At 41.5% G+C, this 24,992-nt stretch overlaps 1 protein-coding gene across 3 annotated transcripts; it reads right to left on the reverse strand.

Annotated features, from left to right (window-relative positions):
* Positions 1 to 23,748, reverse strand: acp7 (acid phosphatase 7, tartrate resistant (putative)). 3 transcript variants are annotated; one of them, XM_036954893.2, is made up of 14 exons: positions 23,617 to 23,748; positions 22,703 to 22,830; positions 20,872 to 21,075; positions 20,559 to 20,741; positions 20,348 to 20,373; positions 19,160 to 19,257; positions 11,433 to 11,495; positions 10,422 to 10,536; positions 10,106 to 10,219; positions 9,332 to 9,398; positions 2,766 to 2,833; positions 2,602 to 2,673; positions 900 to 1,037; positions 1 to 735 (listed from the first exon to the last, which is right to left on the reverse strand). In XM_036954893.2, the coding sequence occupies exons 1-14, from the start codon at positions 23,619 to 23,621 to the stop codon at positions 670 to 672; spliced, it is 1,347 nt and encodes a 448-aa protein (XP_036810788.2). In that variant the 5' UTR covers positions 23,622 to 23,748; the 3' UTR covers positions 1 to 669. The 3 variants fall into 3 exon arrangements, with proteins under 3 accessions (XP_036810788.2, XP_036810792.2, XP_090067487.1); XM_036954897.2 differs by having other exon boundaries at positions 22,703 to 22,840; positions 23,617 to 23,746; XM_090211361.1 differs by lacking the exon at positions 23,617 to 23,748 and having other exon boundaries at positions 22,703 to 23,186.
* Positions 23,749 to 24,992: the final 1,244 nt, after the last annotated feature.

The raw sequence follows: 24,992 nt of genomic DNA on the forward strand, positions 1-24,992 counted from the left end.
TTGGAAAGACAGGATTTATTGATATAGTTAAAAGTCTGATGGCTTGTTTTACAGTACCATTCTTAACAAGACAGTAAAATAAGACGATTTACATTGAATCATAGCATTTTTCTATTGGTGCTTTAAACAACTGTTTGTTTGTTCCTTTCTCACTAACAATATACATTTTTATGTTAAACATTTAACAGATACATACAAATCTAGGTAGCAATATGAGTAGACTGTTATAAAATGTAGGCCCCTTACAACCATTTGTCAGGGGAAACTAACCACATTGTGCCCATTTGAATGAAACTAAGATGTACAGAGATATGATTGTGATCTACTGTATAAAATAACTGTCACCTCAGGTTTGGGCCTCTCCCAATGTGCTCAGCTAATTCACTGATTTCATCTTGATTCTTGAATAACCAACAGTAGACAGCATAAATATGAGCAGACAGTTTGAAATCTGAAGATTCGCTTTTCCTCCCAATCTGAAACATGTGTCTAATCCCTAATGGTCCTCCACGGATGGGCCTGTGTGCAAAAATATCCATTATTTGGAAAATAATAATTTTCCTATGATTGGTTTGATAGCAGTCAACAGTGCAGTTCACCATGATTAGGTTTCAAAGTGCATTTCCTGAGAAGAGATGTTGATTTGATTGGCTTGGTTTCTTGGGGTCTTCAGAACCAGGCTGAGAAGCCGTGTTTTTCCTTCACCACCCAGATGCTGTCGATCACCTTACCATACTGAACGACAAAGAGGCATTCTCCTTTATCACTGAGCCAACAAAACTGAATGAACAGTGCAATGACTTGTTTTTTCCCCATGAAGTGTATTACATATCAGTAAGAGATTGAAGAAGATCATTCACTTCATAGTTATAGAACTGAGGACTTCCCTCTCTGCTCACCTGGTCATCGGAGACCTGCTCCAGGTACAGATGGGTGGTGTTGTGCACTTGCATGCGGGTGTATCCATAATCTGTACTGCGGAAGGCACTCCAGTCCCTCGGATTAGGGACGAACGGATCATGATTCTCACGGCAGCCCTGAAAAGACCATAGATATCTACAAGCCATCCTACAGTGCCTAGTGAAAGTCTAAACACCCCTTGCACAGCATATATTTTGCTGACTTGAAGTTAAAAAGAAAAGAAAAAGAAAAAAAGGGATTACATAACATTTTCTTCCCCCTAAAGAACATTTTCTACAGTAAAACCAAATTGTCCAGCAGGGTTAGATATTTAGAAGGTTCTCCTCTAACTTTTTACCTGGGCTTTGCTACTTTCATATTTATTTTGATCATGACAAACTCAGTCCCTCCTGGTGACAAGCATACCCATAACATGATGCTGCCACCACAGAGGGTTTCACTCTGATATGTTATATTGGATGTTATGTTAGCCTCTACGGGATCGGTGTGAGCTAACGTAGGCTAATATGATTAGCATGAGGTAGTAAGTAACAAAAACATTCCCAGGACAGACATATCTCATATGGGCAGAAGCTTAAATTCTTGTTAATCTAACTGCACTGTCCAATTAACAGTAGCTATTAGTGAAAGAATACTATGCTATTGATTGAGAAGAGTGCACAGTTATGAATTTGAAAATGTGTTAATAACCCAATTAGGCACATTTGGGCAGTCTTGATACAACATTATGAACAGATATGCAATAGTTCATTGGATAAGTCTAAAACTTTGCACATGCACTGCTGCCATCTAGTGGCCAAAATCTAAATGGCACCGGGGCTGGAATAATACATTATGGCCTCTTGCATTTCAAAGATGGTACACAAAAAACGCTTGTTTTTTCCCCTCTTTGTACTATCTTTTACCAGATCTAATGTGTTATATTCTCCTACATTAATTTCACATTTCCACAAACTTCAAAGTATTTCTTTTCAAATGGTATCAAGAATATGCATATCCTTGCTTCAGGTCCTGAGCTACAGGCAGTTAGATTTGCGTATGTCATTTCAGGTGAAAACTGAAAAAAAGGGCCCGATCCTTTTAATCCAAACCTGAAGGTTTTAAATTTGTTAGACATTCACAAACCAAGGGAACTTAGACACAAGAACTAAAATCATGAGAACCACTACTTTTGCAAACAGATAGACCTCATTCAACAAATATGATTTTGTATGAAAATATTTTCTCCTAAACTTATTTAGATGTACCTCAGCAAGGGGTGTGAAGACCTTTGTAATTAAGACTTGTTATTTCAGAAAAAGTATTTTACTTGGAAAATGTGGAGGTTGTGTAGATCAGTGAAAAAAATCCAGACAGAAATTTTAGGTAGCAAAATATTAAAACTGCAAGGCTGTGTAGACTTTCACTAAGCACTGTATGCTACTTCACAGTCCTTTGATAGTCTATAGTGTCCTGTTTTCAGTCAAAGGTTCATGTTGTTTCTGGAGAGCCACATGCCTCCCTAAAGCTCATTCTCAGGCATCTGACATTTGGAACAGGACTGAGGCTCTGGTGCGGTCCTGACACCACTCTGATATGGGGATGACCAACTCATGTGAGCATTTATTCATGTGCATTTATACACCACAGCACACCACCCATTGACTGAAAAATGAGTGGTCAAAGCAGTGGTCTACTTACAGCAGAGCCTGTGATGATATGTACTGGGGCTTTGGGGTTTACATAAGGCTGTTCGATGCTCCCATTGAAGACCTGGAAGAGGAACATTAAAGGCTCTTCAGTCTGACAAAACACTGACGACATGGAGTGTGTGTGATGTAGTGATTATTCACATGAGAACTGACCTTGTAGCCATAGACAGGCCACAACCTCTCATATGTGTGTTCATGGGCCCACAGCTCCAGGTCCACTCCTGGAAAAAGACGTCGCATTAGTTGATATGACAATTTTGATGCAGTACTTACCTAGTATAAGCCTGGGCAATATACATATGGCATGATTTTCAATACTGAAAAAAATACAAATACCACAGCCTTGACATTCCACATTTTGTTGTGTTACATCCAGATTAATTATTATTATTTTTATTTTTTTTAAACAATATCCCATGTCAGTGGAATTATGTTAAGGTGTTTTGTAACCGATGCCTCTTTCCACTCATCAAATTGCAGGTGCACAGTCTGTATAATGTCAAAGTGTAATTACGTTTTTAGAAAGGTTCACAAATGTAAAATGAAAAGCCTTGAGTCAATAATAATTCAACCTCTTTCTTATCTTATGGCAAGCCTAAATCAATTCAGGATTAAAAATGTACTTAAGTCACATTCAGTAAGTTGCAAAGAGTGTGCAATAACATGAATACCTCATCTCTGTACCCCATACATATCTGTAAGGTCCTTCAGTCAAGCAGTACATTTCAAACACAGATTGAGACACAAAGAACATTGAGATTTTCCAATGCCTCGCAAAAAAAGAAACCTTGTAGATGGATAAACATTTTAAAAACAGACATTGAATATACTTTTAAGCAAGGTGAAGCAATTAATTATACTTTGGATGGTGCATCAATATACCCAGTCACGACAAAGATACAGGAGTCCTCCCTAATTCAGTTGCCGGAGAGGAAGGAAACCATTTAGGGATTTCACCTTGAGGTCAAGGGTGACTTTAAAACAGTTAGATTTTAATGGCTTTGATAGGAGAAAACTGAGGATGGATCAACATTGTAGTTACTCTACAAAACTAACCTAATTGACAGAGTGAAAGGAAACCTGTATAGAATCAATTATTTTATTAAAACATGCATCCTTGTCACAACAAGGCACTAAAGTAGTACTGCAAAGAAAATGTGGCAAAGCAATTCCCTTTTTGTCCTGAATACAAACTGTTATGTTTGGGGCAAATCCAATACATTACCGAGTATCACTCTATATGTTCAAGCATAGTGGTGGTTGCATCATGTTATGGGTATGCTTGTAATTGTTAAGGACTGGGGAGTTGTTCCAGGCAAAAATCCTACAAGAAAAGTAGACTGAACCAGGTTTCCACCAGACACGGGGAGATTAATTCACCTTTCAGCAGGAAAATAACCTAAAACAAGGCCAAATCTAAACTGGAGTTGCTCACCAAGACAGTGAAGATCATTTTTAAGTAAAAAAAAAAAAAGGCATTAGGTGAACAATAGATAAGTAAAGAAATAAAAACAACAGTAAAGACAGTGAAAAATAACAGTAGCGTGGCAATATACAGGCACCAGTTAGTCAGGCTGATTTGAGGTAGTATGTACATGTAGGCACGGTTAAAGTGACTACACATATATGATAAACAAAGAGTAGCAGTAGCGTAAAAGAGGGGTTGGCGGGTGGTGGGTGGCAGGACACAATGCAGATAGTCTGGGTAGCCAATGTGCAGGGGCACCGGTTAGTCGGGCCAATTGAGGGAGTATGTACATGAATGTATAGTTAAAGTGACCATGCATATATGATAAACAGAGAGAAGCAGCAACGTAAAAGAGGGGTTGGGGGGGGGGGGGGGGGGGTACACAATGCAAATAGTCCAGGTAGCCATTTTATTACCTGTTCAGGTAGAAACCTTTTGGTCCTAGACTTGGCGCTCTGGTACTGCTTGCCATGCGGTAGTAGAGCGAACAGTCTGTGGCTGGGGTCTTTGACAATTTTTAGGACCTTCCTCTGACACTGCCTGGGGTAGAGGTCCTGGATGGCAGGCAGCTTAGCCCCAGTGATGTACTGGGCCGTACGCACTACACTCTGTAGTGCCTTGCTGTCGGAGGCCGAGCAGTTGCCATACCAGGCAGTGATACAACCAGTCAGGATGCTCTCGATGGTGCAGCTGTAGAACATTTTGAGGATCTGAGAACCCATGCCAAATCTTTTTAGTTTCCTGAGGGGGAATAGGCTTTGACGTGCCCTCTTCACAACAGTCTTGGTGTGTTTGGACCGTTAGTTGGTGATGTGGACACCAAGGAACTTGAAACTTTCAACTTACTCCACTACAACCCCTTCGATGATAAATGGGGGCGTGCTCGGTCCTCCTTTTCCTGTAGTCCACAATCATCTCCTTAGTCTTGGTTGAGGGATAGGTTGTCTCGTTGTCGGTGATCAGGCCTACCACTGTTGTGTCGTCTGCAAACTTAATGATGGTGTTGGAGTCGTGCCTGGCCACGCAATCGTGGGTGAACAGGAAGTACAGGAGGGGACAGAGCACGCACCCCTGAGGGGCTCCAGTGTTGAGGATCAGCGTGGCAGATGTGTTGCTACCTACCCTCACCACCTGGGGGCTGCCCGTCAGGAAGTCCAGGATCCAGTTGCAGAGGGAGGTGTTTAGTCCCAGGATTCTTAGCTTAATGATGAGTTTTGAGGGTACTATGGTGTTGAACGCTGAGCTGTAGTCAATGAATAGCATTCTCACGTAGGTGTTCCTTTTGTCCAGGTGGGAAAGGGCAGTGTGGAGTGCAATAGAGATTGCATCATCTGTGGATCTGTTGGGGAGGTATGCAAATTGGAGTGGGTCTATAGTTTTTGGGATAATGGTGTAGATGTGAGCAATTACCAGCCTTTCAAAGCACTTCATGGCTACGGACGTGAGTGCCACGGGTCTGTAGCCATTTAGGTAGGTTGCCTTCGTGTTCTTGGGCACAGGGACTATGGTGGTCTGCTTGAAACATTTTGGTATTACAAACTTGTTGAAAATGTCAGTGACACCTGCCAGTTTGTCAGCACATGCCCGGAGCACAAATCCTGGTAATCCATCTGGCTCCGCAGCCTTGTGAATGTTGGCCTGTTTAAAGGTCTACTCACGTCGACGACGGAGAGCGTGATAAAACAGCTGTCCGGAACAGCTGATGCTCTCATGTATGCCTCGGTGTTGCTTGCCTCGAAGCGAGCACAGAAGTAATTTAGCTCTTCTGGTAGACTCGTGTCACTGGGCAGCTCGCGGCTGTGCTTCCCTTTGTCATCTGTAATGGTTTGCAAGCCCTGCCACATAAGACGAGCGTCGGAGCCGGTGTAGTACGATTCAGTCTTAGTCCTGTATTGACGTTTTGCCTGTTTGATGGTTCGTTGGAGGGCATAGTGAGATTTCTTAAAAGCTTCCGTGTCAGAGTCCCACACCTTGAAAGCGACAGCTCTACCCTTTAGCTCAGTGCGAATGTTGCCTGTAAACCATGGATTCTGGTTGGATTATGTGCGTACAGTCACTGTGGGGACGACGTCCTCGATGCGCTTATTGAAAAAGCCAGTGACTGATGTGGTGCACTCCTCAATGCCATCGGAAGAATCCCGGAACATGTTCCAGTCTGTGCAGTTTAGCATCTGCTTCATCTGACCACTTTTTTATAGACCGAGTCACTGGTGCTTCCTGCTTTAATTTGAGCTTGTAAGCAGGAATCAGGAGGATAGAATTATGGTCAGATTGACCAAATGGAGGGCCAGGGAGCGCTTTGTACGCGTCTCTGTGTGTGGAGTACAGATGATCTAGAACGTTTTCCTCTCTTGTTGCATATTTAACATGCTGATAGAAATTAGGTAGAACTGATTTAAGTTTTGCTGCATTAATGTCTCCGGCCACTAGGAGCACCGCCTCTGGGTGAGTGGTTTCCTGTTTGCTTATTTCCTTAAAACAGCTGACTGAGTGCGGTCTTAGTACCAGCATCCGTCTGTGGTGGTAAATAAACAGCCACTAAAAGTATAGATGAGAACTCTCTTGGCAAATGATAAGATACTCTACTTGAGGCGAGCAAAATCCTGAGACTTCCTTAGATTGTGCACCAGCTGTTGTTTACAAATATGCAAAGACCCCCCCCCCCCCCGCCTCCCATCGTGTTACCGGAGTGTGCTGTTATATCTAGCCGGTGCAGTATATATCCCGCTAGCTGAATAGCCATGTCATCATTCAGCCACGATTCTGTGAAACATAAGAGGTTACCGTTTTTGATGACCCGTTGGTAGGATATTCGTGATCGTACCTCGTCTAATTTACTGTCCAATGATTGTACTTTGGCGAGTAATATTGACGGTAACGGCAGCTTTCCCACTCGCCTTCTGCGGATCCTTACGAGGTACCCCGCTCTGTGTCCTCTGTACCTGTGTCTCTTCCTCTTGCCAATAACTGGGATGTTGGCATTGTCAGGTGTTCGGAGCATGTCCTGTGCGTCCTGCTTGTTGAAGACAAAATCTTTGTCTAATCCGAGGTGAGTGATCGCTGTCCTGATATCCAGAAGCTCTTTTTTACCGTAAAATATGGTGGCAGAAACATTGTGTACAAAATTAGTTACAAATAATGAGAAAAAAAAACACATCATAGCACAATTGGTTGCCGCCCGTAAAACTGCTGCCATTTCTTCCGGCGCCATTTTTTCAACAACCAATTTGACAGAGCATGAAGCATAAAAAAAAGCAATTGTTGAACAATCCAGGTATGGAAAACTCTTAGATACTTGCCCAGAAAAATTCACAGCAGCAATCACTGCCAACGGTGATTCTAACATGCATTGACTCACAGGGTTGAATACTTATCTAATAATACACACACACAGTACCAGCCAAATGTTTGGACACACCTACTCATTCATGGGTTTCTTAAGTTTTACTATTTTCTACATAGTTTTGATGACTTTACTACTGTTCTACTATGAAATAACACATATGGAAACATGTAGTAACTAAAATGTTAAATCAAAATATATTTTATATTTGAGATTCTTCAAAGTAGCCACCCTTTGCCTGATGACAGATTTTCACACTCCTGGCATTCTCTAAACCAGATTCACCTGGAATGCTTTTCCAACTATCTTGAAGGAGTTCCCACACATGCTGAGCACTTGTTGGCTGCTTTTCCTTCACTCTGCGGTCCAACTCATTCCAAACCATCTAAATTGGGTTGAGGTTGGGTGATTATGGAGGCCAGGTCATCTGATGCACACTCCATCTCTCCTTGGTCAAATAGCCATTACACAGCCTGGAGGCGTGTTGGGTCATTGTCCGGTTTAAAAACAAATGATAGTCCCATTAAGCGCAAACCAGTTGGGATGGCGTATCGCTGTGCTAGCCATGCTGGTTAAGTGTGCCTTGAATGCTATTTAAAATCACAAACAATGTCACCAGCAAAGCAGCCCCACACCAATACACCTCCAAAGGACAGATTTGCACCAGTCTAATCTCCATTGCTTGTGTTTCTTTGCCCAAGCAAGTCTCTTCTTATTGGTGTCCTTTAGTAGTGGTTTCTTTGCAGCAATTCAAACATGAAGGCCTGAGTCACTGAACAGTTGATGTCGAGATGTTTCTTACTTGATCTCTGTGAAGCATTTATTTGGGCTGCAAGTTGAGGTGCAGCTAACTAATGAACTTTTCTCTGCAGCAGAGGTAACTCTGGGTCTTCCTCTCCTGTTGCTGTCGTCATGAGAGACAGTTTTATCATAGATTGATGGTTTTTACAACTGCACTTGAAGAAACTTTCAAAGTTCTTGAAATTGTCCGGATTGACTGACCATGTTTTAAAGTAATGATGGACTGTCATTTATCTTTGATTATTTGAGCTGTTCTTGGTCTGTTACCAAATATGGCTATCTTCTGTATACCAAACCTACCTTGTCACAAAACAACTGATTGGCTCAAAGAAATTCCACAAATGAACTTTTAACAAGGCACACCTGTTAATTTAAATTCATTCCAGGTGACTCCCTCATGAAGCTAGTTGAGAGAATACCAAGAGTGTGGGAAGCTATCATCAAGGCAAAGGGTGGCTACTTTCAAGAATCTCAAATACATTTTTTGGTTACTACATGATTCCATATGTGTTTTTTAATAGTTTTGATGTCTTCACTATTATGCTACAATGTAGAAAATAGGATAAATAAATAAAAACCCTTAGGTGTCCAAACTTTTGACTGGTACTGTATACATTTTTAAATAGCACCCCTTGTGTGCACATTCAGTAATACGTATACTTCAGCATGGTACAGAAACGGTATGAAAGGCTTGGGTGGTATCCAGATTATCTACAAAGACTATTGACAGCAACACAAAGGACTAGGAGCAACCGTGGGATCCTCAGGCCTTTTCATTGCATTATGCAATATAGCCATGAAAAGGTGCATTATGACCATTTTAATTAATGAACCCCATAGAACATACCTCACGTTTTACCTATTTACTCACGTTTGCTATTCAAAGAGCACTAAATATAAGGGTTTCACTCAAGAAACACAACCAACAAGCGAGAGAAATGTAACATTGAAAAACATTTGGATAATGGTCAGCTGTTGTAATAAAGGAAAAGTTGTTGGATTACTCTGTTCAAGCCGAGTGCTGGGACGTTAGTCTGTCTGAGAGGACAGATTTGTGACGGTAACAACTTTAGAGCACAGTTCTGTTGTGTAAAATGGAGACCATACCGTATAGATATAATAGATCCTCCAGACCTGGCGCTGGCGGTTTTGTGTCATTCCGTCCCAGGCGGACCTGAAACAGAGCAGAGACAGACAGAGCATGCTGGGATTAGGATCAGAAACGTCATCAGATATCACCCTCATGTCCATGCCAGGCTGTCACTCCTTACCCATGCCAAGTGCTGAATGCAACAGGTCTGAATGGAAACTGTGCTTCAGGGATTAATGTGGACTAGCCAGGCGTTGACAGTTTTAGTCAGACACGGCAACTAATGTCTCCAGCAACAGCGCAGAAAACAAATCCTGTAAATGCTTGTATTTAACATAGAATAGTTCTCTGGGATACAGCCTAGCTGTTCTTTACATATCTGTCAATGCCATGTCAAGTAAATCAGGGCCAAGTGTTATAAAGCGTATTAACAGAGTGATAGAGCCTACCTGGTCAGAAAATAACAGCAATCAACATGTAATGAGTAAATAGTTGCACTGATGGGGAGCAGGGAGATACTTCTGCTTGTAAAACTTCACTTATGATCAGTACAGGGGATGTTTGGCCAGTCAGCTAGTTGCTCAGATTTGGTCAGAGACTAAAACCCCTGTGCATATTAACACTAGTTGCTGTGGAAGTTCACTTGCTGAAAGCAAATTGTACATGAATGAATTCTTACATCCAAGAACACTATTAAATATCACAACTAATACAGAGGGTATAATCATCCATCCATGTAATTGACCCCCACCCCTCTCTCTAATCAGTGAGGTGTTTTGTGCCGTACATACATAACTCTCAAACTGGGTGCAGTCGTCTTTGTCGTTGTTAGAGCAGTACATGGGTCTGTGTCCCATAGTGATGATCCAGGGGCGCTCTGCTCGGTTCTCTGGCTTGTTGGCCTCCTGAGAGAGGATCAGGCAAGAGAAGGAGTCACACCGCTGTGTGTGTGCACGCACATGTGTGTGTTTGTACTGTTTAGGACAGCAAAGTGTATTACTCAAGAAATACTACTAAAAAGGGCATTACTGTCACTGCCAGGTTCAGTTGTCCAGAGATGCGACAAATGGCTTCACTAATACTGGGACTGTAAATTAAGTACTTTACCTCAAGGTCCTTTTTAAGCCACTCGTACTGCTTGAAGATGAGGTCCACACCATAATCAAGAAAGAAGTAGATCTCAGTGGAGAGAGAAATGATATGGGCTGATCCTACATTCCAGCTGTGGACAGAGCATACAAACGATCAAAAGCCTTGACCATCCAAAGTAAACAAACTACTGAGAGGGGCACATACTTAGTCTATAGTGAAAGACTTTCCCCAAAGGAACATTTGCAAAGGAGCGTGTGAAAGATGAAAATTTAACTAACTTGCATTATGTAATAGGCTACATGGCATACATTTTACATTTTGATACATTGCACAAACAAAAGAAAATAGTGCTGTGTCATCACTGCTATTTTACGGTACAATCTCTCAAACATTACTAGCTATCTTGTTTTCCAATGGAAGGGATGTGGGTAGTGACTGTGAGAGCCCTATGATTGCACGGTGCCTGGCAGAGTGGGGGACCAGGAGAGAGACATTCTGTATGTGGCTAGCTCACAGCTAAATTGGACAAGATTTAGTGCAGGGATGGGCAACTTTAATCGGGGTGGGGGACAAAGAATCTGAGCTCATCAAGGGGGGCCGCAGTGGCTTGCGGGTCGGCGTAGTCATAGTCTTTTGCGGATCCTTAGCAACATTTGTGTCCCTCATGTACATGTCTGTCTCCTCAGGCATCACCCCAGTCCTGCAGGCTGTGCAGGTGCTGGAAAGAAGGGGCCTCATCCCTTCTTTAGCTTGAGCCAGGGGAGAGAGGGGCAGGTCTGTGGTCTAGGAGGTATTATCTTACTGCCTCAGAGAATGGCATGTGTGTTATGAGCCTGCCACAGATCGGATGTATGGCTCCTTTGTGCCGCCGGCCCCTTCACTCAGACTGAACCAAAGTGTTCCAAAGGGGATGCTAGATAGAGCTCCCCTCTCTTTGGCCAAATCATTTGGGGGTGAGTTTACTTTCATCAATGACTACTTCTATACAGTAGAGGGTAAGTGTGTGTGTGGTAGATGATCCCTTACCTGTACCATAGACTCTCAGTCTGTCCTGGCATGCTGAAGCGGTTCCTGTAGTTGGAAAAGTTGCTGTGAAAACAGAACGGGTTCGGCTAATGAGATGCATGGACTTTAGTGTTCCATCTAGGTGCCTTAAATACCTCAGGTGAGATATTTAGTGCCAGAAACCTTAGTTCTATCATCATGTGGTTCCCTTGTCAGTAGTCGTAAATGTCACAGGTGTGACGAATTGGTTGTCATTTTCACCAAGCTGGCATTGGCATTGGTTGATTGTTTTCCCATTAAAAAAACTATTATTTTGCTTCCAGGCAGCCGCCCACAGGACACCTGCCTTGGGACTGGGTCGCTTTCTGTTTATTAGGTTTGTGTAATTGACTGAAATTATTACTTTGCATTGGTTTGAACAAAAAGTGGATAATTTATTTGGCTAAATGACTTGAATCTGAACTTAAATAAATTGAACTTGATGTATATTGGAAACCTAAAGTGTATTTTTTGTAAAACTATGCATTGACAAAGTTAAACTGGAATCAAACAACCCCATTGTCTGGTCTTTCACACCACCTGCTCAACCCAGATCTTAGAACCTGTTACTTTGCACTTTGTGACATAAACAAGGCTAATCTTAGACAGCTATTCAGAATACACACTACAGAAAGATTCATTACACAATGACACTGCCATTTTTTGTAGTTGCTAGCCAATCGTGGCCGTTACCTCTCCCACACTCACAATAGCTTTGAGTCACATTCCTCATGGAGATGACCTATCTAGCCAACTTTGACTACAGAAGTAAAGCATCTGCTTTAAACCTGCATGGAATACAGCCATTTATTACACTAGTCCACTGCTACAGCCAAGGTCTGTAAGTGGTCACCTCTAGAGACAGGATAGGATACGACCAGACAGTATTTCCTACAACGCCACCCCCTCTACCGCTGGTCATTTATCAATATTATAGTGCCAGAACCACCAGATCCGGACACACACAGACCGAACCGGTTCCCCTAATGAGACCCAAACCGAGACTTGTGCCTTGGAGAGCACCAGTCGCAGGCGTGCTATCCACCCACCCAAACACGTGCCATTTCCTAAATATTTCAATTGGCCAAACCTGTGTTAACAAGCGGCATGCAGAAAGGAAATGCCTTTCTAGGAAGACGTTCACTAACGACGGCAGGCCAAGCCAAGAGCTAGCTGTCTTTAGGGGTTGACAGATTTGAATTTCACCAATAAAACTGGGAGCCAATCTTCCTTCCAGTTAAAGCAGTAGAGTCATTCCACAAAATGACTGTCTTTTGCATCCCTTTGATATTTTAAGTAGAAATTGTGCACCAATATTTAATTTTAAAAGCCTGTTAAAGTATATTAAATAAAGTGCCCTTTAATATAGACTGCATGGAGAATAAAATAAATTAGATTTTTTTTTTTAAATGAATAAAGACTTGCTAAAGTGTCTTTTATTTCCCTCTGTCAACACTAACTTCTAGGAAGATTTTAACCCACTTAACCCCAGCATTTCTCCCTATTTTCACCATTGTAAAGCCCTTGCTACTTTGATGCTTTGACAAAATCATTTCTGAAGATTATTATTTATTTCTTGTGATTAGTGATTCATTTACATCTGTCCCTCATTTTAAGGTCAACCCTTTCACGTGAACTGAACTCTCGTTTGAATAAAAATAAATATTGAATATGTAGTCAAATCACAGTGTAAAAGCATATTTATATATTTTTTTGGCAATTTACTGGTGTTTTGTGGTGGAAAACTGAGTGGGTCAAGCATAACACATTAACCCTGTTACCCATAAACAGGCTAGAAAGGTTTTAACAATTTAATTTTTTTGTGTGAAACTTGCATTAAAATGCCCATCCCTGGTTGAACACATGGGGATTTATGGCTGATTTAAGATGAAATCGTCAACCCTGTTACGGTCAACCATGCTACTTTATTTGTCACTTAATAGGCACTTACTATAGTCCTTTTTTTATTTAACCTCTTGAGATGGGGAAACATGTGTTTTATTAAGTTGAATTTATGCTCTTTGACAGGACGTTAAAATTAGGTGAAATCCAAAGTTTTTTTTAAACCAACTTAAACTTCTCAAAAGGCACCGAATTGGTGGAACGACCCAGTAAGGTATGTGGTGAAGTGATGGGGGAGTCTGATAGCTCTCCTGGCTTATGTAAGAGGCAGACAGGGACAGAGCGGGTTAATGCAAAGTTAGGTAACCAGAGACAGTTCTGGTCAGAGATTTAAAGGAAAGATCAGGATCATAGAGAATCTCTAGTTAATGGGATAAGTTGACCTTGGGGTCAAGATTACATGGTCAAATTCAAAGGTACGATAATAACTCAATAATTGAACGGTCTGTTACAATTGACCAGTCCACCATTTGCAACAGAGATTCTGACATAATCCTTTTCATGCTGTAACATACTTAATCCCAAACCATTCTGGGTGGTTGAGAAAGGAAGCCACAGTGTGTCCCGCCATATGCAGAACTGGGAGACGCTGTGAGCAGCAGCACGTCTGAGTCAAAGCTACTTAGTCTGGAGCACAGTCATGGGTTAATTCCCCCATCTTGTGGTGGCTAGGCAGGGAAGCAGCTGACTGTTTGTTGGATGGACACGAGACGCAAGGTCTCCTTATGGGCGGACACCTCTTACCTCATACATAAAACAATATACATTTTAAGAGTCCCTGGACAATGAAAATAGAACAGGGGTAATAAAAGCACTTCTATTTGGTCCAATAATATATGGACTTGTTTTGGTATACTGAACGATATATGTGCATGTCTAAAGGGGAATCATTACAACTTCCTAACACAGCCGCTCAGAAGTTTTTTTTCTCCTCTACACAGTGGAAAAACTGATCAGCTCAATTGAAAATGCTTATTTGTGTCATTCATTTACATTGTGTCCCCGCATTGCGGGGGACCCTCTTCTACGCTGCTTCTACTCTGTTATTATCTATGCAGTCACTTTAATAGCTCTACCTACATGTACATAATTACCTCGACACCGGTGCCCCCCCGCACATTGACCCTGTATATAGCCCCGCTATCGTTATTTACTGCTACTCTTTAATTATTTGTTATTATTATCTCTTACTTTTTTAGGGATTTTCTTAACCGCATCGTTGGTTAAGGGCTTGTAAGTATTGTTGTATTCGGCGCATGTGAGAAATACAATCAGTCATAGTTTGTAACTAGAAAGGCTGTTTCCCTTGAGTGATTTATTTTCCCCTAAAATAATATCATGATACAAATTTGAAGGGAAGTGATCCAGCTTAAACCCTGTCAAATGCAACGTGGATGGACTGGTTCATAATCCTAATCAACAGGACTTTCCCCTGCAAGTAAACTGTTTAGAAACCACACATACTAACAAATCAGATCAGCCCTTTCATTTCACTGATGAGTCTGAGCTACAAGATGCCAACCTAATCCTGGCTTTTTGAAACCTTAAAAGGAACAATTGCTGTCTGAACATCAATTCACGTCATGGCTCATTGTTTGAAATGGCAACAGTCACTTCCTATTGCCTCAGATGGGCCATTGAACTATAGATTGTGCGGGGGAACAAAGGCGCTCTTGACTGGGGCCTTAGCATCTAATGTGGACATGCTGGCCTCATGCAGCTGGAATGCTGAGGACTCGTGGTCAGCCCGGCTCAATTGCTTTTATCAGGGGTGAAAGTAAACCAGTACGGTCCCGTACGGAGTCCTGGCAAAATAAATATTGGGGGTACGGTGTACCGATAAAATCTGAGCCTATTACAATAATTAAAATGTTTTAAAAGCCTACAGTTTTCTTTACATTTATCTTGATGTCAGCTGCATGAAAAATGAGCAAAATCCCTTGAAAACGGGTGGTATACAGTGAACACTCCAACGCTGTGTGGTTCGAGGAGAAATGTCAGTGTTTTCCAAGGCAGAGATGAATGGCCCGAGACTGACGCACACAGACAGCAGTAGAGTCATCAATTCAGTCAAAAAATGTAGGCATATTGATAATCATTGAAATGTACTTTACATTCATCAAATGGCAGGTGCAAATAGCTGGAATTAATTTGTGAGTGTGAGAACGTGCGCAGGTACCCTACATGAGCCTTTGATTATTTGACAATCAGATGAAAACACCCTGAATGGTTGTGTTTATGCCACATTAAAAAGGCAATACATTTTTGTTAAGTTAAATGACAAATCTTTACTACTAGGCCCAAAGAGATTCTATATGAAATTCTATGATTAGGCCCATAAAAACAAATGTGTGCACGTGCTTAGTAGATCCCGTACAGGGAATAAATGACATTTACTTTCACCCCTGCTTTTACTGGGGTAAGAAAATATAAATAAAAAGCAGAAGCAACTGCTGAAAATCTTGGTTCTTAAATATTATATACTTTTTATCTAAACAATAAAACATACACATACAAACATCATCTACATCACACACTGTCCAAACCCACTAGCACACACCCCCATTGCCAGCATCACTTTCCTCAACATGGCCTGAAACTGCACCATTTTGTTTCTCTCCGTAGCCCACGCACTTTCAATATCTAAATAATAAATCATTTGATTGGTTCTGACAAGCACCACTGAATAAAACAGTGTATCTGATTGAGGGGGACGGTAGGCTTTAGGCTATGTTATCCAAGGTTGGAGGGTACTGCTTTTTGATATCAGGTTCTGATGTCAGGTGACAAGGCCAAGAAAAACAGGCTACTGTTAGCAGCTCCTTAAATTAGGCCAGGCAGTAGGCAGACTAGGCACATTCCACCAGGGAAGAGGAGACCAGGCCTGGCCTGGGGATACAAGAAGCATAATCATTATGATGCATGATTAATGTAGATGTTTAACATTCAATCACTTCCTCATGCTAACACACTCACACCTGAAAGCACATTGTCTGCACATCGACTCTGTACGGGTACTTCCTGTATATAGCCATGTTATTTTTACTCGTCATTGTTATTCACTATTCACTGTGTATTTATTCATCATGTCACACAGTACATACATATATTCAGTACCAGTCAAACGTTTGGACACACCTTCTCATTCAAGGGTTTTTCTTTAGTTTTCTATTTTCTACATTGTAGAATAATAGTAAAGACATAACTATGACATAACACATAATATAACACATAATGATGTAGTAACCAAAAAAGTGTTAAACAAATCAAAGTATATTTTATATTTGAGATTCTTCAAAGTAGCCACCCTTTGCCTTGAGGACAGCTTCACACAGTCTTGGCATTCTCTCAACCAGCTTCACCTGGAATGCTTTTCCAACAGTCTTGAAGGAGTTCCCATATATGCTGAGCACTTGTTGGCTGCTTTTCCTTCACTCTGTGGTCCAACTTATCCCAAACCATCTCAATTGGGTTGAGGTCGGGTGATTGTGGAGGCCAGGTCATCTGATGCAGCAGCTGATCCATCACTCTTATTCTTGGCCAAATAGCCCTTACAAAGCCTGGAGGTGTGTTGGGTCATTGTCCTGTTGAAAAACAAATGATAGTCCCACTAAGCGCAAACCAGATGGGATGGCGTATCGCTGCAGAATGCTGTGGTAGCCATGTTGGTTAATTGTGCCTATAATTCTAAATAAATTACAGTGTCACCAGAAAAGCACCCCCATACCATCACACCTCCTCCTCCATGCTTCATGGTTTGAACCACACATTCAGAGATCATCCGTTCACCTACTCGGCGTCTCACAAAAACACAGCAGTTGGAACCAAAAACCTAAAATTTGAACTCATCAGACCAAAGGACAGATATCCACTGGTCTAATGTCCATTACTTATGCTTCTTGGCCTAAGCAAGTCTCTTCTTATTATTGGTGTCCTTAAATAGTGGTTTCTTTGCAGCAATTCGACCCTGATTCACGCAGTCTCCTCTGAACAATTGATGTTGAGATGTGTCTGTTACATGAACTCTGTGAAGCATTTATTTGCACTGGTAACTCTAATGAACTTATCCTCTGCAGCAGAGGTAACTCTGGGTCTTCCTTTCCTGTGGCGGTCCTCATGAGAGCCAGTTTTATCATAGCGCTTGATGGTTCTTGCGACTGCACTTGAAGAAACTTTCAACTTTCCAAATTGACTGACCTTCATATCTTCAAGTAATGATGGACAGTAATTTATCTTTGCTTATTTTATCTGTTCTTGCACTAATATGAACTTGCTATTTTACTAAATAGGGCTATCTTCTGTATACCACCCCTATCTTGTCACAACACAACTGATTGACTCAAATTCTTTAAGGAAAGAAATTCCACTATTTAACAAGGCACACCTGTTAATTGAAATGCATTCCAGGTGACTACCTCATGAAGCTGGTTGAGACAATGCCAAGAGTGTGCAAAGCTCTCATCAAGGCAAAGGGTGGCTACATTGAAGAATCTCAAATATGACATATATTTAGATTTGTTTAACACTTTTGGTCACGACATGATTCAATGTGTTAATTCATAGTTTTGATGTCTTCACTATTATTCTACAATGAAGAAAAACCCTGTAATGAGTAGGTGTGTCCACACTTTTGACTGGTACTGTATTATCTTTATCTCTGCATTGTTGGGAAGGGCCTGTAAGTAAGCATTTCACAGTTAGTCTACACCTGTTGTTTACGAAGCACGTGACAACTACAATTGTATTTGAAACAGACACGCACACACGGTACAGGATATGACACTAAATGGCTGAGCCTGTAAATCCCTGGCCTTTTAGTGCAGCCCTCTCACTGAGCTGATAGCCTAGACCAAGATCCCCAGGACTAAAGCTCTGGTATTCACCCCAATAACCAGGGGGCAACAAGGTTGTCCATCAAGGACAGGGTTGTACTGAGCATGATGAGAGTGGAGTATTTAAACTAAACTTGGTCAATAATATACAGTAGCCTGTTTTTTCTGAGCTGCACAGAAATAACATTACAGACCAGTAGACTTTGTCTGAGAGTCATTGTGTAGTAAATAAACAAAAACAACATTTCAGTGAGTTTCTGTCAGTAGTTTCTGTTGGCCTAGATGCAAGATAGGAAACTGATGTCTCAGTCAGTGTTTATTTTGGACAAGGTTTACTTGTTTAGTTATCGGTGGTTCTTGAAACACCTCCAGACCTTAGAAGAAGAAATAGTTCCCATCTGTTCCAATGGCACAGCGGAGTTGACCAAAGTGTTTTCTATAGTGGAAAAGCTATGGTTGCTCCACTCTGACCAAAATGTTGTTTTTCGGAGCTTCTACCCTTGCCTCACAGTACAGTAGCACATTATGGATATCAAGTCTGGGGAGGTCTGGCAGTCTGTCTCACCAATATGAAATACAGCATGTACCGAGTATTTTTCCCAAACCCTTTAATAATAGCATTGATTAGATGTGACCTGTACAGAATGCACCAAAATATGTACCAGGAGCAGAAAACATTGGCTAATGGTGAGCAGAAAATAAGCCGACTGCTACCATGTTGACTCACTGTTTATGAAGATTAGAAACTGTTCATAACACTGTCAGTTTTAATCATCAGTTTAACACTAAATGACTGGTGCATGTGTGTGTGTGCATGTGCGTGGGTGTGAAAGAGAGAGAGAAACAGAGAGAAGTAAATAATTAAAGGGGATCATAAGGTTCTACTCATGACAGACAAGCAGAGAGCAAGAGAGAGAGAGAGAGAGAGAGGACTAAGTAAATAAGTAAAGGGGGTCATGATAAGGTCCTACTCACTATTCAGCCTCGTGGTTCCCAGGACAGGTCATATAGGGCACGTAGGCAGCTATGGACTGGATCTGACGCATGAACTCATCTCCAATCCTGCCGTTGTCCTGAAACAATTAGATTCAGTCATTTACCACAGCATAACAAACCATTTCAGTGGTAATTAAACCTGATATAATAAGGCTGACAGGATACAAGTAAAAAGCACATTAAACGATCTAAAGCCAAAGTACTGTAAATCAATTTTCCAGACAGCTTCAGGAATGTTTCATTTGCATACCAAACAAAACCCCAATGAAACTAGAACCATTGATTTCACAACTATTCTAATGGTGGCAATTGAGCTTATGAACACACTGTGGTGGATGGCATGGTAATCTTCTGATTTTCAGTTGCCATTGCCCTTAATGAGCTTTCAGAAAGAATTTCTATTTATAATATCAAGGAAGCCGCGGAACAGAGTTCGACATTCCAGCTCAAACTCAGCATGAATTGCGGCGATTAATTTTTATGGTTGTCTGCTCATAATGTCCAGCATTTTTCTCCATATTTGAGAAAAGTATGAAAGGAACAACTTAACCAACATTGCTATTTAATTTTAGGGAAACAGCAGCAGCTGATGTATGCCATTGGTGATTAATAGATGTCATAGTATTTATGAAGGGCACTGTGAGACTGGCCAGTTAGGTTTGGGGAAAACATGGCCTCTTGTCTACATTAGCTAGTTGTCTCGGCTGAAAAGAGCCCTGCTGTTGTACTTCATTGGTTACTTCAGTGTTATGCACCTAATTCCAGTCTTTCAGCACAGGATTAAGGCATTTCACAGCTATGCAGGTCATTACAGCAGCGTGTCTTAACCATGGCCCAGGCATGATCTGCTGATGAATAGTAATGGGACGCTAGGGATAAGACTGAGCAGGGTTAGAGTAGCTCTATCTCATCTGTCATCATGGATCTAGCCAGACACCCAGATGGTCTTAAGAGGTCTAGCCTCATGCTGACATAATCCACTTTCATATCTTACCCTGAGGGTACCATAAACTTTGAGTGTGCCCCTTATGCCCATAGCTTAACTTCATGAAAATCTAATGAAAAAGTCCTTAACATAATTGGTATGTGTATCATTCTACCAGCTGATCAGTGATGGACGTTGTAACGTGTGTGTGTGCAGGAAACAAAAATATGTAGATATTTTACCTCATGCATGTCATATGCAAAGTCCCCTAGAAAACACAAAACCACATATTGGTCATGCATCACCTCTCCAAAGTGTGCTCCATGTTACACCCAAAGTAAAACACAATGTTATACCACTGTGATTCAAGTTATTATGTAGTTAGGATCAACAATTGTAAACATTGATAAGGTTATTCACTTAAGACAATCAGTTGGGAGTTTAACCACTTACCAACGTGTAGGATGACATCATACATCCCGACCTGGGTCTCCTTTTGTAGTCTGGCCAGAGACTGAGGGTTCTCATTGCCCATGTCCCCATAGACAGCAAACCTGGGACTCCAGCTAGTGCTCTCATTCAGAGCAGTAAAGGAGAATACATCACTCCAGCCAGCCTCACTGCCACAGTGGTACACTGCAGTCAACACAGGGAAGAAATCACTCCCCTATAAATACTATGATGATGACAGGCCACAGACTGAATGTGACAGGCAACAGACATATCCTAAATACATCATGCTAGTTCTATTAACATGGAAACCTACCATAAGCAGAGGCAGGTCTCAGATCAGTGAGAGTGACCCTGTGGATGTACATCTTCCTCCCCTCTGATCCTCCATCCACAAACAGAGTAGCTTTGCCCTTGGCTGTCAGCTCAAACAGCCGTCCGCCCCACAGGCCGTACTCCACGGTGCTCTCCTCCGTCTCATTGAATGTGGTCCAGGTGATCTCCATAGAGCCAGCGAACCCTAGGGAGAAAAGCCCCATAGTTATCCAGCCAGATCAGGCTGCTCACCTTGCCCACCTGGAAAGAGTTACAGCCCTGGATACTTACTGATCCACTTACGTAAGCTGGGAGAAACTAGCTCAAAAGGCTGATTGTTCAATAGCTCACAGAGCTTGACATTATATTTTGTTTACCACTTGGTCAAAAGCTCAAGTCACTTGTTCCCCCCCCCCCCCCCCCCCCCTCCAAAAAAAAAAGTCTAACACCATTTTTACATCATTGTATGATGCAAGGAACCACTTTACAAAATAAAATGAATTACTATATTTTTTACCATAGAGAATCAGACAAAAATGAAGGCTACACTCTACCTATTGGCTTCTTTGCATATCCAAACCTCAAAATACAACACTGCCCCATTAAGGCTCTCATGGAGGATGGTTGGCCACCCTTGGTAGCCTATAAAATATTGCAATATTACAATTACAACCAAATAGTTTTTATATCTTTATAAAATAATTATCTCCAGTGCTCGAAATGAAGGGTGTTCCGTTGTCCCTGGGATGATCAAAGATATGTCTGCAGTTCAAAACAGACTCTAAGACAGTTCTGGGACAACAGATGCTAAATTCATACAACCACAGCAGATTACATGTTTTATTTATTTTTAAGTAATGAGGCTGATGCAGCAGATTAGACCGTTTATCTTAAAATGTTGATAAAGTTGTATTACTTCATATTATAAGCTCAACAATGCTCACATGGCTTTAAGTCACATGTGAATGTACCAAAATGCAGTTAGTGGGAAAACACTGTTCTCAGAAGTGAACCACGTGCATGAGCGCTTTCATGTGACATAGATTCAAATATCAGTACAAAATGAAAGGAGAGGGGAGATCTAAAGATGCATCAACCAGGCAGGGTTACTAACATCACTAGGAGTTATGTCTTTGGCTGCTGGACAATAAAATACAATTGATTTGAAAACCAACAGAACTTGAGAGAAATGCTGGTTTCAATGGCATATTAAGTGTTTATAAAATCATTTTCTCAACATTTCTATGGTCATATTTTGGTTAGGCTACTTTGAAACAAGGTAAGACAACCATAAAATGGCATAAAACGTCCAGGTTTTAAACAATTACGTTTATGGTTAAATAGCTTCTGCTCAGATTCAAGGTGGGTGATGTGCGGTGCGCAACAGGCTCTGCCCTTCACTCGCCGCTCTCTTGATAATTTGATCTGAATGAACCATGACTCGAGTATGTCGACAGAATCAAGCCTTTAGACCGGGAGTTAGCAACTTTGTGTGTGGGACACAAAAAAATCTGAATTCATACACCACATTCATACACCGCCCCCCCCAGGTACCACATTCATACACCGCCCCCCAGGTACCACATTCATACACCGCCCCACAGGTACCAAATTCATACACCGCCCCCCAGGTACCACATTCATACACCGCCCCCCAGGTACCACATTCATACACCGCCCCCCAGGTACCACATTCATACACCGCCCCCCAGGTACCACATTCATACACCGCCCCCCAGGTACCACATTCATACACCGCCCCCCAGGTTAAAGCCTGGACATATATATAGATTTTTATATTAAAGATGAATGGAAACAGATCAAAGACCTACCTGCATAGGAAATGTGCACCTGCTCAGGCTGGGTCCCAATGGGAGGAACACTAAGCACTAGCAGGGGTGCCAAGCTCAACGCAACGAACACAGCAACAGACACCATCTTTGCTCTGTCTGGTCGACTTCTGCACAGTCCTGAGGGGAAAGGAGAGGTGCAATTCACACAGTAGGAAGTGGATACCAGTAATATACTAATATACTGCTGTGTCTGCAGTCCCATGACTTTTGTTGCCCTCTCATACAAAGTCACATGATGTCATTAAAAACATGTAGGCTAGTTAAACTCAATAGACTCTGCTTCCCTTAAATGAAACCCAGCCTTTCAGGATACAAATAGTCTCAATTAGGCTACAGAAAACTGTGCCAGATACATGTTCTTCTACAGTTGTGCTAGTGTACTGCACAGTCAGCCAGTCAGTCAGTGTGTCTCTGATGAGGAAATCAGAATCAGTTGACCAAACTGATGAAACAGCAGCCAAACCTGTGAAGTCAGCAAATGCAGTGTGGCAAGGCATGATGAGTCAATAAAAGCAGTTGATGTTGTTTGCGATTGTTGATGTGTGCTCATTTAAAGGACAAGTCATTCGCTTTGAGTGGATCTATTCTTGCATTGGCTTTCTAACTGATGAGAACTGTATCACTTTATGATTGCCTCCCCCATAAAATTATACAAGCCTTAACATGTTATTAAAAACGTCAACTATGATTCTCTTTTAAAACAGTATGTTAGAGAGATGCAGTGAAAGATCCAATCTACTATGAGAACAAGATAAACCTAAAAGTTATCGAAAATAGATTATTCATTCTGTATTTAAAGCAATTAAGATTTCTATTTTGAAATCGAATGCACTGAGCACATTGGACACTAGGGGGTCGACAACAATAATCCAGTATGCCTATTGTACATTTACCGCATTTATGAATCCCAATAACGTCCAGCAGCCAATTTGAGCCTGGGGACGAGGTTAATGAATCCCCAACAAAGTCTCTGGTCACAGTTCAGGAAAGGAACCGGGGCTTCGTTTGGGTTAAGAAACCAAGCTGAAAAGGATAGTAAAACCAGCCTCATTAGATCAGAATATATGACTTCTTAGAAAGTACATCAACACTGACAGGTAACGTTAGGTGATTGCAGCATTAGCAAGGTAGCTAACTAGTAGAGTAGGTTAGATCGAGGAAGTGTTAGTACAAGCCACGTTATATGTACTCATCGTCTATAGCTATCCTTCGACATTATACTGCTGCCTCGAGCTCTTTGTCAGCTGTGCTGCTGCTGTTAACAGATAACGCAACTAGGAGACAGCAGCCAATGCTAACTGCAATGCTGGATTCACTGGATGATAACTGTAAAACAGATATGTATCGTGGTAATTGCAAGTGTACAGTAGCTTCCTATAAATTGAAATGCGCAAAATAACCAAACGTGGCAAAAATACATTAGCTAGACAGACAAAGTTGCCCTCACCTTTTCTGGCTACGTCATTATTCAAAATAACAACAATGTGCCCGCGAAGAATTGTGGGTAAAACCAGTTTACCCAGTTTGTGTGAAATCCTTACTTCAAATAGTTGCAAAATGTTCCGTTTTGCAACGAAAATGTGCGGTTATGTTGGACAGATTCAGGTAGTTCCCTCCCTGTTTGCTGAACCTGTCTAATAGATAACAGTTTAGAGTAATGATTACACTGCTGCTTTCCCTATATAGTGTATGTAGGGCCACAGACAAACCTAGGAATAATTTAGCTTTAAATGTATGTGTATGTTCAATGTGTGTGATTCAGGTTCCCACTCGGCCGTCAGCCCTTCAATCCGTTATTGTACAGACTGTACTTTCTCTCTCACTGTGGGTATTCCCAGAGCCATTTACAGTGCTTTGTGTGTGTGTGAGGAGTTTTGATGTACATTGATTGAAAAGAATGTGTACTTTTTGCCTCATGAGCATAGTTCAACTGTTGTACACCAACAGAACCAAATATAATATTGAATTACTCCGGTGTTTGTAAACAAAGTAAAAGTAAACAAACACTATATAGCCTCCACACATGGTTAAAACTGCAATTCTGATATCATAGATGGATCCATAGCTCTGCCTATGAATTTGAGAGTGATTACATTTCTCCAGCCCCATCCTTCAGCTTTTCTACTGATACAGAGGCTGGGAGATGGCTTTGTTATTGTTAACTGCTGATTGCCACTTTAATTAAATCTTGAACTGGAACAACCCTCATACCTTTTTTCATCGCTTCATATAACTGATGATTGAATCTAGTACGTCTGAGTATTCAACC

This window comes from Oncorhynchus mykiss, chromosome 19 (assembly GCF_057628025.1).
Source record: "Oncorhynchus mykiss isolate SJ-2025 chromosome 19, ASM5762802v1, whole genome shotgun sequence".
Classification (NCBI taxonomy): Eukaryota; Metazoa; Chordata; class Actinopteri; order Salmoniformes; family Salmonidae; genus Oncorhynchus; species Oncorhynchus mykiss.